This window comes from Mobula hypostoma, chromosome 8 (genome assembly GCF_963921235.1).
Source record: "Mobula hypostoma chromosome 8, sMobHyp1.1, whole genome shotgun sequence".
In the NCBI taxonomy this organism is placed as follows: Eukaryota; Metazoa; Chordata; class Chondrichthyes; order Myliobatiformes; family Myliobatidae; genus Mobula; species Mobula hypostoma.
This window is the reverse complement of record NC_086104.1, coordinates 159,122,850-159,139,377: the sequence shown is the minus strand read 5'-3', so window position 1 is coordinate 159,139,377 and position 16,528 is coordinate 159,122,850. Positions and strand designations below refer to the sequence as shown.

The 16,528-nt window shown below is 50.7% G+C and overlaps 1 protein-coding gene across 1 annotated transcript in view; it reads right to left on the bottom strand.

The window, feature by feature from the left end:
* Positions 1-16,528, bottom strand: part of adgra2 (adhesion G protein-coupled receptor A2) — a 209,083-nt gene that overhangs the window by 78,843 nt on the left and 113,712 nt on the right. Inside the window, exons 3-4 of the mRNA XM_063057233.1 lie at positions 10,915-10,986; positions 2,296-2,367 (exon numbers count right to left, since the gene is read on the bottom strand). Coding sequence (XP_062913303.1) covers positions 2,296-2,367; positions 10,915-10,986 — 144 coding nt within the window. The remainder of the gene's footprint in view (positions 1-2,295; positions 2,368-10,914; positions 10,987-16,528) is intronic.

Below are 16,528 nucleotides of genomic sequence, written 5' to 3'. Positions count from 1 at the left end.
AATCCTTAAGTCATGCTCTCTCGTACTAGACTCCCCCATCATGGGAAACAACTTTGCCACATCCACTCTGTCCATGCCTTTCAACATTCGAAATGTTTCTATGAGGTCCCCCCTCATTCTTTTAAACTCCAAGGAATACAGTCCAAGAGCAGACAAATGTTCCTCATATGTTAACCCTCTCATTCCCGGAATCATTCCAGTGAATCTTCTCTGTACCCTCTCCAACGTCAGCACATCCTTTCTTAAATAAGGAGACCAAAACTGCCCACAGTACTCCAAGTGAGGTCTCACCAGCGCCTTATAGAGCCTCAACATCACATCCCTGCTCCTATACTCTATTCCTCTAGAAATGAATGCCAACATTGCATTCACCTTCTTCACCACCGACTCAACCTGGAGGTTAACCTTAAGGGTATCCTGCACGAGGACTCCCAAGTCCCATTGCGTCTCAGAACTTTGAATCCTCTCCCCATTTAAGTAATAGTCTGCCCGTTTATTTCCTCTGCCAAAGTGCATAACCATACACTTTCCAACATTGTATTTCATTTGCCACTTCTTTGCCCATTCTTCTAATCTATCCAAGTCTCTCTGCAGACTCTCTGTTTCCTTAGCACTACCAGCCCCTCCACCTATCTTCATATCATCAGCAAACTTAGCCACAAAGCCATCTATTCCATAATCCAAATCATTGATGTACAACTTAAAAAGAAGCGGCCCCAACATGGACCCCTGTGGAACACCACTGGTAACCGGCAGCCAACCAGAATAGGATCCCTTTATTCCCACTCTCTGTTTCCTGCCAATCAGCCAACACCTTATCCACATATGTAACTTTTCTGTAATTCCATGGGCTCTTATCTTGTTAAGTAACCTCATGTGTGGCACCTTGTCAAAGGCCTTCTGAAAATCCAAATATACAACATCCGCTGCATCTCCCTTGTCTAGCCTACTTGCAATTTCCTCAAAAAATTGTAATAGGTTTGTCAGGCAGGATTTTTCTTTAAGGAAACCATGCTGAGTTCTGCCTATCTTGTCATATGCCTCCAAGTACTCCATAACCTCATCCTTGACAATCGACTCCAACAACTTCCAAACCACCGATGTCAAGCTAACAGGTCTATAATTTCCTTTTTGCTTCCTTGCCCCCTTCTTAAATAGTGGAGTGACATTTGCAATCTTCCAGTCCTCCGGAACCATGCCAGAATCTATCAACTTTTGAAAGATCATCGCTAATGCCTCCGCAATCTCCACAGCTACTTCCTTCAGAACACGAGGGTGCATTCCATCTGGTCCTTTAGACTATTCAGCTTCCTGAGTACTTTCTCTGTCGTAATTGTTACTGCACACACCTCTCTTCCCTGCCACCCTTGAGTGTCCGGCATACTACTGATGGCTTCCTCAGTGAAGACTGATGCAAAGTACTCGTTCAGTTCCTCCACCATCTCCTTATCTCCCATTACAATTTCTCCAGCACCATTTTCTATCGGTCCTATATCTACTCTCACCTGTCTTTTACTCTTTATATACTTGAAAAAGCTTTTAATATCCTCTTTGATATTATTTGCTAGCTTCCTTTCATAGTTCATCTTTTCCCTCTTAATTTTGATAGTAAAATTTACTTTGAACATTGAAATGCCTGCAAGAAAAGTAATCTCAAGGTAGTATTTGGTGTCATCATCGTCATCAATATGTGCAGTAGCATATGACATAGTCAAACATGGTCCTATCCCTGACCAGGATTGTTCTTGGCAATTTTTTCTACAGCAGTGGTTTGCCATTGCCTTCTTCTGGGCCGTGTCCTTACAAGACTGGTATCCCCAGCCATTATCAATACTCTTCAGAGATTGTCTGCCTGGTGTCAGTGGTCACATAACCAGGATTTGTGATATGCACCAGCTACTCATACGACCCTCCACAACCTGCTTCACATGACCCTGATCGGGGTAGGGTGACCTGTAGGCTAGCGGAGGGAAGGAGCACCTTATACGTCCTTTGGTAGAGATGTATCTCCACTCTGCCACTCAACCTTGAGATTTACTGTATGTACGGCAATAATAAATTTAATTTGACATTGACAGTAGGAAAAATGCTCCACATCTCCCCTCTTGCTCGTTCCACCCCTGGGACCTCCACCACTGGAAGCACCTATATTACTTGATCAATACCCACCAGGATTTTGAATAACTCCATTTAAGCCTTCTCTGCTTCAACGAGAACTAAACATTCATAGGAGGAAAACTTAAAAGGCCAACAATAAAATCTCAGAAAGCCGTAGCCTTGGCCACATATACTTACAGTCTGACCAGATTTGTCAGGCTCTGAAACATCCCAGCATTCAGACATCCAATTCGATTATCAGACAGGTCCCTGTACGAAAGGAAATTAATCACAATGAATAATCGGTTCGAAAGAGTGCAGATTCTGACCACCAGCTTAAACTCCCAGCGGTGAAGCTAGGTAAAGTTACTGTCCCTCATTAGACAAGGGCTAACCAGCTCATAGCCCATAATTCAGGAGGTTCAGTAGATTTAACTTAGCTTTTGGCAGCATAACAGACTGAGAAAGAGAATCCCTCAACTAGAACATAGACATTACAGCACAGTACAGGAACTTTGGCCCATAATGTTGTGCCAAACCTTTAACATACTCTAAAGCCAATCCAACCCCACATAACCCTCCATTTGTGCCTAAGAGTTTCATCGATGTCTCTAATGTATCTGCCTCTACCACCTTCCTGGCAGCGTTCCATGAACTCACCACTCGCTGTGTAAAAAAGCCCACCTCTGACATCACCACTATACTTCCCTTCAATCACCTTAAAAGTATTCCACCTAATATTAGTCATTTCCACACTGAGAAAAAGTCTCTGTCTGTCCACTCAATCTATGCCTCTTATCATCTTGTACATCTCTATCAAGTCACCTTTCATCCTCCTTCACTCCAAAGAGAAAAGCCCTCACTCACTCAACCTATCCTCATATGACACACTCTCTAATCCTGGCAATATCCTGGTAAGTTTCCTCTGCACCCTCTCTAAAGCTTCCACATCTTTCTTATAATAAGGCAACCAGAACTGAACACAATACTTCAAGTGTTGTCTAACCAGAATTTTAAACAGCTGCAACATTACCTCATGGCTCTTGAACTCAATCCCTCAACTAAAGAAGGTCATCACATCGTATGCCTTCTTAACCATGCAATGAAACTTGTGTAGCAAGTGATGATGACTTTGTGGATTGTGAGATCCTGGAGATAAAGCCAGTTAAAAATCTGATAGAGCAGAAGCGAGTGTGAAGTGAGCAGAGAGAGAGATTACAGCCTACTGTTCATCCTTCCCAAGGCAGAGACCAGCTGACACATCACCACCACATGGTTAACACTGACATTGCTGTGTAAAATGGAAGACCATAAGGAATAGGAGCAGAATTAGGCCATTCGGCCCATTGAGTCTGTTCCATCATTCCATCATGGCTGATTTATTATCCCTCTCAACCCCATTCTCCTACCTTCTCCCTGTAACCTCTGACGCAGGTTTTCGGAACCCTACCAGGTACAATATCAGGGCCCGATGCCTTGTGAGTGCTCACCCCCTTGAAAGTTATTCTGCTATCGGCCCTGAGACAGGGATCACATGGTTACCAGATTCTGCAGGGATTCGCTGATTTGCTGGTGTGGTTTTATTCTCCCTTTCAAAGTGAGCATAAAAGGCGTTGAGCTCGTCTGGGAGTGAAGCATCACTGCCATTGATGATGTTAGGCTTTGCGTGCAAACTCTGCCAGAGCTGACGTGCATCCAAGTTCATCTCTAACCTTAATGGAATTGTTGTTTTGCCCTTAAGATAGTCTTCTGTAGGTCACACCTAGTTCTTGATCACCGGTCTTGAATGCCACAGATCCATCCCTTAGCAGACAATGAATCTCCTGGTTCATCCACGGCTTTTGGTTTGGGTGTGTCCAGTATGTTCTCGAAGGCACACACTTATCAACACGGGACTTGATGAAGTTGGTGACAACTGTGGCGTACTCCTTCAGACACAAAGACAAGTCCCTGAATATCGCCCAGTCCACCAACTGAAAGCTCTCCGGCTTCCTTTGACCATACCTTCTCCACCCTCACCACTGGAGATGCAGTTTTTATTTTAGATTTTTTTTTAGATTATGAGGACACACAGTCCTCTTTTATTGTCATTTAGTAATGCATGCGTTAAGAAATGATACAATGTTCCTCCAGTATGATATCACAGAAACATAAGACAAACCAAGACTGAAAAACTGACAAAAACTACATAATTATAACATATAGTTACAACAGTGCAAAGCAATACCGTAATTTGATAAAGAACAGACCATGGGCACGGTAAAAAAAAGTCTCAAAGTCTCTTGAAAATCCTATCATCTCATGCAGATGGTAGAAGGAAGAAAAACTCTCCCTGCCATGAGCTTCCAGCGCCACAAACTTGCTGATGCAGCGTCCTGGAAGCACCCGACCACAGCCGACTCTTGAGTCCATCCGAAAACTTCGAGCCTCCGACCAGCCCTCCGACACCGAGCACCGAGCACCGTCTCTGCCGAGCGCTTCGACCCCAACCCTGGCAACAGGCAATAGGCAAAGCCGAGGATTTGGGGCCTTCCCCTCCAGAGATTCTCAATCGCACAGTAGCAGCGGCAGCGAACCGGGCATTTCAGAAGTTTCTCCAGATGTTCCTCCGTGCTTCTCACATCTGTCTCCATCAAATCAGGATTGTGCACGGTACCTACTTACAAATGTGATCATTTTGGAGCGGCCACGTGCGCTGCGTCACGCTGCCATCTTCTCCTCCCCTCCAGTCTCTGCCTGTAAGCAGGGAGAAGTACAGCCAGCTGATCAGACTTTCCAAAGTCTGGCCGTGGGATAGCAAGATAAACATTCTCGATGGTGATAAAAAAGTGACCAGGTGTGTTGGCTCCACAGGTGACATGTTGGTGGAAGTGGTTCAGAGACTTCTTCAAGCCGGCCTGATTGAAATCCTCTAGTGCCTGCCTGATGTTGGCCTGAGGTGGAATGTACCGCTACTAGGACAATGGCAGAAAATTCCCTCGGCAGATAAAATGGACGATATTTGACCGTTAGCTGTTCCAGGTCGGGTGAACAGGACTGAGGCAGAACCACCACCTTTGTGCACCACGATGAGTTAATCATCAAACATCCTCCACCTACTCTGCCTCGCACATCTCCTCTGAACTCCTCACTCCCCCCATCGCTGGGAGTTGTCTTCAATGACGATGAAGTATTTCTTGCTTGTTGTTTTGAGTGCAGCCTCAAGGTGGTGGTGTTCCCCTGTACCTGCAGGACAAGTCATGAATCACAGAGGAACGAGTGCCCGTGCACTGGGCCGGAGGCTTGTGAGTGACATTGTTACTGCGAGTCAACCAACGGTCTGTTTGCTCCTCCTTCTCTCGTCTGGAAAATGGTCACGGTATTCAGTCAGGATCCGAGATTCTACACCTGATCGACGTTGGACAGAAGAACCTTGTGTTGTGTGTGGCAAGGGAGTAGGCTTGGTAGGCTAATTGGTCATTGTAAATTGTGCTGTGATTAGGCCAGTGTTAAATCAGTGGGTTGTTGTGCGATGCAGCTCCAAGAGCCAGAAGGACCTACTCTGTGCTGTATATCAAAAATAAATAAATACCACTTCTACCATTTAGTCTCTTGCTTAGGCCTCAAGTCCCACCCCTCTCTGATGGAACGCTGACAAAACTGAGTTATCTTATCAGCTATTCTTCAGGGTCGCTCCAACTCCCTCAGATCAAAGAGAAACATCCATCTCCAATAGAAATGATAAACACAAGAGATTCTGCAGATGCTGGAAATCCAGAGCCACATACATTAAATGCTGGAGGAACTCGGCAGGTCAGGCAGCATCTCTGGACAGGAATAAACAGAAAACTTTTTGGGCTGAAACCCTTTGTTAGGACTAGAAAGGAACGGGACAGAACCCAGAATTAAGTGGGAGGGGGGAAGGAGTACACGCTGATAGGTGATGGGTGAAACCAGGTAAGGAAGAAGGTGCATGGATTGGGGGGAGGGGGAGTGAGAATCTGGGAGGGGATGAGTGGAAAAGGTAAGGGGCTGAAAAAGGGAGAATCTGACACACTTCTCCCGTCAGATACCATCATCTTCAACCTTTCAGTGGAGAGAAGGGATGTGAGAACACGAGAGATAGTGGAAGGTGAGAGAGCCGCAGATGGAGCAGAGCTCAGTGGACAGGGGAGTGCTAACGTCTAGAAACTAGACCATTGAATGTGGAGTTGGGGATGAAAGATAGTTGCTGGATGTGGTAGGGTTGGGATGGGTGTCTGAGAATGGGTTTGGTGTTTGGGGGAGAAACTGAGATAACCGGTGAAATCTTTGCATGGCCGATATAGAGTTGATGAAGGGGGTTGGGGATGGCGCTGTTGCTAAAGGGTTTCTGGGGATGAGAGATGGTGGGTGGATATGGGGAAGGGTTGGGAATGGCAGTTTGTTGGTGGATGGGTAGTTAAATGGCTAGAGATGAGGTGAGATGGTGGATGTGGAGGAGTTGGTGGACAGGATCGGGGAGATAAGGGGAGGGGGATGAGGTGGGACATTGACGGGAAAGGGCAGGGATGGAGGTGAGATGGTGGATGGGAGCAAGCAAGGATGGAGATGGGAATGGAGAGAGACAGAGTTTGGAAAGGAGTTGGTGGACAGGATTGAGGAGAGGTGAGGGAGCAGGTGGAATGGTAGATAGCGATGGGAAGGGGTTGGGGAGAAGCAGGGCGTGTGATTGAGATGGGGGATAAGGATAGTTAGGAAGGGGAGGACATGGGAAAAGGCAAGGATATTAGTTGAGGAGGGGTTTGATGAGGATGGGATGGTGGTTGAAGAAGGGAGGGATAGGATGGTGGTTGTGGATGGGAGGGATGGGGTTAGGACAGTAGTTGGGGAGGGGAGGGGTAGGATGAGGATGGGATGGTGGTTGGGGAGGGGGATGAGGATGTGACAGTGATTGGGGAGGGGGATGAGGATGTGACAGTGATTGGGGAGGGGGATGAGGATGGGACGGTGGTTGGGGAGGGAAGATGAGGATGGGACGGTGGTTGGGGAGGGGAGATGAGGATGGGACGGTGGTTGGGGAGGGGGATGAGGATGGGACGGTGGTTGGGGAGGGGGATGAGGATGGGACGGTGGTTGGGGAGGGGGATGAGGATGGGACAGTGGTTGGGGAGGGGGATGAGGATGGGATGGTGATTGGGGACGGGGATGAGGATGGGATGGTGGTTGGGGAGGGGGGATGAGGATGGAACGGTGGTTGGGGAGGGGGGATGAGGATGGGGAGGGGGGATGAGGATGGGACGGTGGTTGGGGAGGGGGATGAGGTTGGGATGGTGGTTGGGGAGGGGAATGAGGATGGGATGGTGATTGGGGATGGGGATGGGGATGGGGATGAGGATGGGATGGTGGTTGGGGAGGGGGGATGAGGATAGGACAGTGGTTGGGGAGGGGAATGAGGATGGGATGCTGGTTAGAAGGGGGAATGTGGATGGGATGGTGGTTGGCAGGGAAGGTTTGGGGATGGGATGGTGGTTGGGGAGGGGGGATGAGGATGGAACGGTGGTTGGGGAGGGGGATGAGGATGGGACGGTGGTTGGGGAGGGGGAATGAGATGATATGGTGATTGGGGGGGGGATGAAGATGTGACGGTGGTTGGGGAGGGGGAATGAGGATGGGACGGTGGTTGGGGAGGGGGATGAGGTTGGGATGGTGGTTGGGGAGGGGAATGAGGTGTGACGGTGCTGGGGGAGGGGGGATGAGGATGGGACAGTGGTTGGGGAGGGGGGAATGAGGATGGGACGTTGATTGGTAGGGGGATGAGGATGTGACGGTGATGGGGCAGGGGGGATGAGGATGGGACGGTGGTTGGGGAGGGGAGGGATGAGGATGTGACTGTGGTTGGGGAGGGGGGGATGAGGATGGGATGGTGGTTGGGGAGGGGGGGATGAGGATGGGATGGTGGTTGGGGAGGGGGGATGAGGATGGGATGGTGGTTGGGGAGGGGGGATGAGGATATGATGGGGGTTGGGGAGGGGAATGAGGATGTGACGGTGATGGGGCAGGGGGGATGAGGATGGGACGGTGATTGGGGAGGGGAGGGATGAGGATGGGACGGTGATTGGGGAGGGGAGGGATGAGGATGTGACGGTGGTTGGGGAGGGGGGGATGAGGATGGGATGGTGGTTGGGGACGGATGGGGATGGGACGGTGGTTGGGGAGGGGGGATGAGGATGGGACAGTGTTTGGGGAGGGGAGTGAGGATGGGACGGTGGTTGGGGAGGGGGATGAGGATGGGATGGTGATTGGGGACGAGGATGAGGATGGGACGGTGGTTGGGGAGGGGGGATGAGGATGGAACGGTGGTTGGGGAGGGGGGATGAGGATGGGACGGTGGTTGGGGAGGGGGATGAGGTTGGGATGGTGGTTAGGGAGGGGAATGAGGATGGGATGGTGATTGGGGATGGGGATGAGGATGGGATGGTGGTTGGGGAGGGGGGATGAGGATGGGACAGTGGTTGGGGAGGGGAATGAGGATGGGATGCTGGTTAGAAGGGGGAATGTGGATGGGATGGTGGTTGGCAGGGAAGGTTTGGGGATGGGATGGTCGTTGGGGAGGGGGGATGAGGATGGAACGGTGGTTGGGGAGGGGGATGAGGATGGGACGGTGGTTGGGGAGGGGGATGAGAATGGGATGGTGATTGGGGATGGGGATGAGGATGGGCTGGTGATTGGGGAGGGGGATGAGGATGGGACGGTGGTTGGGGAGAGGGAATGAGATGGGATGGTGATTGGGGGGGATGAGGATGTGACGGTGGTTGGGGAGGGGGGATGAAGATGGGACGGTGGTTGGGGAGGGGGATGAGGTTGGGATGGTGGTTGGGGAGGGGAATGAGGTGTGACGGTGCTGGGGGAGGGGGGGATGAGGATGGGACCGTGGTTGGGGAGGGGGGAATGAGGATGGGATGTCGATTGGGTAGGGGGATGAGGATGTGACGGTGATTAGGGAGGGGAATGAGGATGGGATGGTGGTTGGGGAGGGGGGATGAGGTTGGGATGGTGGTTGGGTAGGGGGGATGAGGATGGGATGGTGGTTGGGGAGGGGGGATGAGGATGGGATGGTGGTTGGGGAGGGGGGATGAGGATATGATGGGGGTTGGGGAGGGGAATGAGGATGGGACGGTGATTGGGGAGGGGGGAATGAGGATGGGATGCTGGTTAGGAGGGGGAATGTGGATGGGATGGTGGTTGGCAGGGAAGGTTTGGGGATGGGATGGTCGTTGGGGAGGGGGGATGAGGATGGAACGGTGGTTGGGGAGGGGGATGAGGATGGGACGGTGGTTGGGGAGGGGGATGAGAATGGGATGGTGATTGGGGATGGGGATGAGGATGGGCTGGTGATTGGGGAGGGGGATGAGGATGGGATGGTGGTTGGGGAGAGGGAATGAGATGGGATGGTGATTGGGGGGGATGAGGATGTGACGGTGGTTGGGGAGGGGGGATGAAGATGGGACGGTGGTTGGGGAGGGGGATGAGGTTGGGATGGTGGTTGGGGAGGGGAATGAGGTGTGACGGTGCTGGGGGAGGGGGGGATGAGGATGGGACCGTGGTTGGGGAGGGGGGAATGAGGATGGGATGTCGATTGGGTAGGGGGATGAGGATGTGACGGTGATTAGGGAGGGGAATGAGGATGGGATGGTGGTTGGGGAGGGGGGATGAGGTTGGGATGGTGGTTGGGTAGGGGGGATGAGGATGGGATGGTGGTTGGGGAGGGGGGATGAGGATGGGATGGTGGTTGGGGAGGGGGGATGAGGATATGATGGGGGTTGGGGAGGGGAATGAGGATGGGACGGTGATTGGGGAGGGGGGAATGAGGATGGGATGCTGGTTAGGAGGGGGAATGTGGATGGGATGGTGGTTGGCAGGGAAGGTTTGGGGATGGGATGGTCGTTGGGGAGGGGGGATGAGGATGGAACGGTGGTTGGGGAGGGGGATGAGGATGGGACGGTGGTTGGGGAGGGGGATGAGAATGGGATGGTGATTGGGGATGGGGATGAGGATGGGCTGGTGATTGGGGAGGGGGATGAGGATGGGATGGTGGTTGGGGAGAGGGAATGAGATGGGATGGTGATTGGGGGGGATGAGGATGTGACGGTGGTTGGGGAGGGGGGATGAAGATGGGACGGTGGTTGGGGAGGGGGATGAGGTTGGGATGGTGGTTGGGGAGGGGAATGAGGTGTGACGGTGCTGGGGGAGGGGGGGATGAGGATGGGACCGTGGTTGGGGAGGGGGGAATGAGGATGGGATGTCGATTGGGTAGGGGGATGAGGATGTGACGGTGATTGGGGAGGGGAATGAGGATGGGATGGTGGTTGGGGAGGGGGGATGAGGATGGGATGGTGGTTGGGTAGGGGGGATGAGGATGGGATGGTGGTTGGGGAGGGGGGATGAGGATGGGATGGTGGTTGGGGAGGGGGGATGAGGATGGGATGGTGGTTGGGGAGGGGGGATGAGGATATGATGGGGGTTGGGGAGGGGAATGAGGATGGGACGGTGATTGGGGAGGGGGGAATGAGGATGGGATGCTGGTTAGGAGGGAGAATGTGGATGGGATGGTGGTTGGCAGGGAAGGTTTGGGGATGGGATGCAAGTTGAGAGGGAGGGGTTGGGGATGGGATGGTGGTTGGGTGGGAAGGTTTGGGGATGGGATGGTGGTTGGGGAGGGGGGGATGAGGATGGGATGGTGGTTGGGTGGGAAGGTTTGGAGATGGGATGCTAGTTGAGAGGGAGGGGTTGGGGATGGGATGGTGGTTGAATGGTCCTGCTCTAAGAGTCTGGTTGTAATAAGTTCAGACTACTTACAGCCGCTTCAGAGAGGTGAGGCCACTGAAGGCTCCAACCTGGATGGTGCTGATCAGATTACTCCTCAGGTCGCTACAGAAAGGAAAGGAAAAACATAGAAGATCAAAACAAAGGTCAAAACTGTCCTAGATCCAGTGGGCTTACAACTAAAAACTTGCTTCCAATGCCGGTACAGCATGGCCACAACTCACTCACCCTAACCAGTACGTCTTTGGAACATGAGAGGGAACCCAGAGCACCCGGAGGAAATTCACCTCGTCTTGGGGAGAATGAAAGATCCTTAAAGACAGCAGTGGGTATTCGACCCTGATATCTGGCGCTGAAGATCATTCTGTTCGCTGCTATGCTACTGTGTTCCGCGACCCCGCTAAGTACACGGGGATTCTGTGTATACTGGGGTTCCAGTACACTGGGGTTCAGTGTATACAGAGTTTCTAGTACACGGGGGTTCTGTATACATGCCTTCCAGAATTCCTCTAGTTCCCTGTTGGTGAAGCATCCTCACAGTCTGCCGGAAAGTGTCTGAACAAAGGAAGGGATGGTCCCGTGTTTCTCTGTGCCCCCCTGGCCTGAGCACTGACCTGTAATTGCTGGAGGCTGCTGACCAGAGCTGGAGAATGAGACCCTCCCCCTGACAGTTTGACCCTGCCCCCTTACAGATTAACAGTTTGCTTTTCCTCCATTCGATCGCTTACGTACTTAACCTCCGCTGACCCCAGCTTGTAATGAAAGTCCGGCACCTCTTGACCTCTCACCCACTGAACTCCCGACCTACACCACCATGGAATTGTGATCTGCTTTGGTTATGTCTGCCTCAGTCTTACCATTGGTCTGACTATCAGTGAGTGAGTGAGTGTGTGTGTCTGTCTGTTTGAGTCTATGTGTGTGTGTGTGTGTGTGTGTGTGTGTGTGTGTGTGTGAGAGAGAGAGAGAGAGAGAGAGAGTTTGTGAGAGAGTGTGAGAGTGTGTGAAAGAGTGTGTGAGAGAATGTGTGAGAGAGAGAGAGTGTGAGAGACAGCGTGTGAGAGAATGTGAGAGAGTGTGAGTGTGTGAGAGAGAGAGTGTGAGAGTGTGAGAGTGTGTGAGAGAGTGTGAGAGAGTGTGTGTGAGAGTGTGAGAGCGAGAGTTTGTGAGAGAGAGACACAGTGTGTGTGTGAGAGAGTATGTGAGAGTGTGTGAGAGTGTGAGAGACAGAATGTGAGAGAGAGTGTGAGAGAGAGAGAGTTTGTGAGAGAGAGACAGAGTGTGTGTGTGAGAGAGGGTGTGAGAGAGAGGGTGTGAGAGAGAGTGTGAGAGAGAGATTGTGTGTGAGAGAGTATGTGTGTGAGAGAGAAAGTGTGAGAGTGTGAGAGAGAGTGTGTGAGAGAGAGTGTGTAAGAGAGACAGAGTGTGTGTGTGAGAGAGAGTGTGTGAGAGAAAGTGTGTGTGAGAGAGAGTGTGTGAGAGTGAGAGAGAGAGAGTTTGTGAGAGAGAGAGAGAGAGTGTGTGAGAGAGTGTGAGAGAGAGAGAGGGTGTGAGAAAGAGTGTGAGAGAGAGAGTGTGAGAGAGAGAGTTTGTGAGAGAGTTTGTGAGAGAGAGACACACAGAGTATGTGTGTGAGAGAGAGTGTGTGAGAGAGAGTGTGAGAGAGAGTGTGTGAGAGAGTGTGTGAGAGAGTGTGAGAGAGTGTGAGACAGAGTGTGAGAGAGAGTGTGAGAGAGTGTGTGAGAGAGAATGTGAGAGAGTGTGAGACAGAGTGTGAGAGAGATTGTGTGTGAGAGTGTGTGAGAGAGTATGTGTGTGAGTGAGAGTTTGTGAGAGAGAGACAGAGTGTGTGTGTGAGAGAGAGTTTGTGAGAGAGAGACAGAGTGTGTGTGTGAGAGAGAGAGTGTGTGTGAGAGAGAGTGTGTGTGAGAATGAGAGAGAGTGTGTGACAGAGAGAGAGGGTGTGAGAGTGTTGAGAGAGAGAATGTGAGAGAGAGAGTGTGTGAGAGAGTGAGGGAGTGTGAGAGAGAGAGAGAGGGTGTGAGAGAGAGTGTGAGAGAGAGAGTGTGAGAGAGAGAGAGTGTGTGAGAGAGAGTTTGTGAGAGAGAGACACACGGAGTATGTGTGTGGGAGAGAGTGTGTGAGAGTGTGAGAGAGAGTGTGTGAGAGTGTGAGAGAGTGTGAGAGTGTGTGAGAGTGTGAGAGTGTGTGTGAGAGTGTGAGAGCGAGAGTTTGTGAGAGAGAGAGACAGTGTGTGTGTGAGAGAGAGTATGTGAGAGTGTGTGAGAGAGTGTGAGAGACAGAATGTGAGAGAGAGTGTGAGAGAGAGAGTTTGTGAGAGAGAGACAGAGTGTGTGTGTGAGAGACAGTGTGAGAGAGAGTGTGTGAGAGAGAGGGTGAGAGAGAGAGTGTGTGAGAGAGAGTGTGAGAGAGAGAGTGTGAGAGAGAGATTGTGTGTGAGAGAGTATGTGTGTGAGAGAGAAAGTGTGAGAGTGTGAGAGAGAGTGTGTGAGTGTGAGAGAGAGTGTGTGTGAGAGAGAGTGAGTGTGAGAGAGAGTTTGTGAGAGAGAGACAGAGTGTGTGTGTGTGAGAGAGTGTGTGAGAGAGAATGTGAGAGAGAGAATGTGAGAGAGTGTGAGAGTGAGTTTGTGAGAGAGAGACAGAGTGTGTGTGTGAGAGAGAGTATGTGAGAGAGAGTGTGAGAGAATGTGAGAGTGTGATAGAGGGTGTGAGAGTGTTGAGAGAGTGTGTGTGAGAGAGAGTGTGTGAGAGAGTGTGTGAGAGCGAATGTGAGAGAGTGTGAGAGAGAGAGTGAGAGAGAGTGTGTGTGAGAGAGAGACACAGAGTATGTGTGAGAGAGAGACACAGAGTATATGTGAGAGAGAGTATGTGAGAGAGTGTGTGGAGAGAGTGTGTAAGAGAGTGTGTGAGAGAGTTTGTGAGAGAGAGTGTGTGAGAGAGTTTGTGAGAGAGAGTGTGTGAGAGAGAGGGTGTGAGAGAGTGTGTGTGAGAGAGAGAGTGTGTGAGAGTAAGAGAGAGAGTTTGTGAGAGAGAGACAGAGTGTGTGTGTGAGAGAGAGTGTGTGAGAGAGTGAGAGAGAGAGAGAGAGAGGGTGTGAGAGAGAGTGTGAGACAGAGTGTGAGAGAGTGTGTGAGAGAGTGTGTGAGAGAGTGTGTGAGAGAGTGTGTGAGAGAGTGTGAGACAGAGTGTGTGAGAGAATGTGAGAGAATGTGAGCGAGTGTGAGAGAGAGAGTGAGAGAGAGTGTGTGTGAGAGAGAGACACAGAGTATGTGTGAGAGAGAGACACAGAGTATATGTGAGAGAGAGTATGTGAGAGAGTGTGTGGAGAGAGTGTGTAAGAGAGTGTGTGAGAGAGTTTGTGAGAGAGAGTGTGTGAGAGAGTTTGTGAGAGAGAGTGTGTGAGAGAGAGGGTGTGAGAGAGTGTGTGTGAGAGAGAGAGTGTGTGAGAGTAAGAGAGAGAGTTTGTGAGAGAGAGACAGAGTGTGTGTGTGAGAGAGAGTGTGTGAGAGAGTGAGAGAGAGAGAGAGAGAGGGTGTGAGAGAGAGTGTGAGACAGAGTGTGAGTGTGTGAGAGAGTGTGTGAGAGAGTGTGTGAGAGAGTGTGAGACAGAGTGTGTGAGAGAATGTGAGAGAATGTGAGCGAGTGTGAGAGAGAGTGTGAGACAGAGTGTGAGACAGAGTGTGAGAGAGTGTGTGAGAGAGTGTGTGAGAGAGAATGTGAGAGAGAAAGTGAGAGAGAATGTGAGAGTGTGTGAGAGAGAGTGAGAGAGTGAGAGGGTGTGTGGGAGAGAGTGTGTGAGAGAGAGACAGAGTGTGTGAGAGAGTGTGTGAGAGAGAGTGTGAGAGAGAGAGAGTGTGAGAGAGAGAGGGTGTGAGAGAGAGTGTGAGAGAGAGAGGGTGTGAGAGAGAGTGTGAGAGAGAGTGTGAGAGAGAAAGTGAGAGAGAATGTGAGAGTGTGTGAGAGAGAGTGAGAGAGTGAGAGGGTGTGTGGGAGAGAGTGTGTGAGAGAGAGACAGAGTGTGTGTGTGAGAGAGAATGTGAGAGAGAGAGTGTGAGAGAGAGAGAGTGTGTGAGAGAGAGTTTGTGAGAGAGAGACACAGAGTATGTGTGTGGGAGAGAGTGTGTGAGAGAGTGTGAGAGAGTGTGAGAGAGAGAGAATGTGAGAGAGTGTGACAGAGTGTGAGAGAGTGTGTGAGAGAGAGTGTGAGAGAGAGAGAGTGTGAGAGAGAGAGGGTGTGAGAGAGAGTGTGAGAGAGAGAGGGTGTGAGAGAGAGTGTGAGAGAGAGTGTGAGAGAGAGAGTGTGTGAGAGAGAGTGTGAGAGAGTGTGAGAGAGAGAGTGTAAGAGAGAGTGTGAGAGAGAGTGTGTGAGAGAGAGAGTGTGTGAGAATGTGAGAGTGTGACAGAGTGTGAGAGAGTGTGAGAGAGTGTGAGAGAGTTTGTGAGAGAGAGACAGAGTGTGTGTGTGCGATAGTGTGTGTGAGTGAGAATGTGAGAGTGTGTGAGACAGTGTGTGTGAGAGTGTGAGAGAGAATGTGAGTGTGAGAGAGAATGTGTGTATATGAGTGAGTGAGTGTGTGTGTGTGTGTGTGTGTGTGTGTGTGTGTGTGTGTGTGTGTGTGTGTGTTTGAGTGTGAGTCTGTATGTATGTGAGAGAGTGTGTGTGCACGTCTGTGTAGATCTGAGAGTGCGAGTGTGTTTTCAGGGACTCTAGTCCAGAAGGCCATAGTGCTCCATTACCAGGGAACAGGCCGTCCCCACACACTCCCAAACTTAATCCATGCCAAGTCCCTGCAGACTTTCACCTCACTTTGTCAACCCACCACCACTCATTCTCTCCCAATGTCGTATCATGGCTAAGATTGATTTATTTATTCGATAGAGGATGACGTAGGCCCCTCCAGCCCTTCAAGCAGCACTGCCCCTCTCCAACAACCCCAACTGACCCCGACCTAATCACAGGACAATTTACAACGACCAATTAACCTACCTGGAATGTCTTTGGACTGAGAGAGGAAACCGGAAGACCGGGGAAAACCCATACATTCCACTGTGAGGGCATACAGACTCCTTACAGAGGACACTGGTCTTGAACTCCAAATCCCAGGATGCCCTGAGCTGCCATAGCATCTCCCTAACCATGGCACCCACAAGGCAGAATCATTTTAAGGCGATTGGAGGAAAGTATAGGAGGGATGTTCTTTGCACAGTGAGTGATGGGTGCATATGTTGTAGTTCTTTATAACTACAACATATCGATGCAGTTATAAAGAAGGCAAGACAGTGACTATACTTCATTAGGAGTTTGAAGGGATTTGGCATGTCAACAAATACACTCAAAAACTTCTACAGTTATACCATGGAGAGCATTCTGACAGGCTGCATCACTGTCTGGTATGGAGGGGCTACTGCACAGGACCGAAAGAAGCTGCAGAAGGTTGTAAATCTAGTCAGCTCCATCTTGGGCACTAGCCTACAAAGTACCCAGGACATCTTCAAGGAGCGGTGTCTCAGAAAGGCAGCGTCCATTATTAAGGACCTCCAGCACCCAAGACATGCTCTTTTCTCATGGTTACCATCAGGTAGGAGGTACAGAAGCCTGAAGGCACACACTCAGAGATTCAGGAACAGC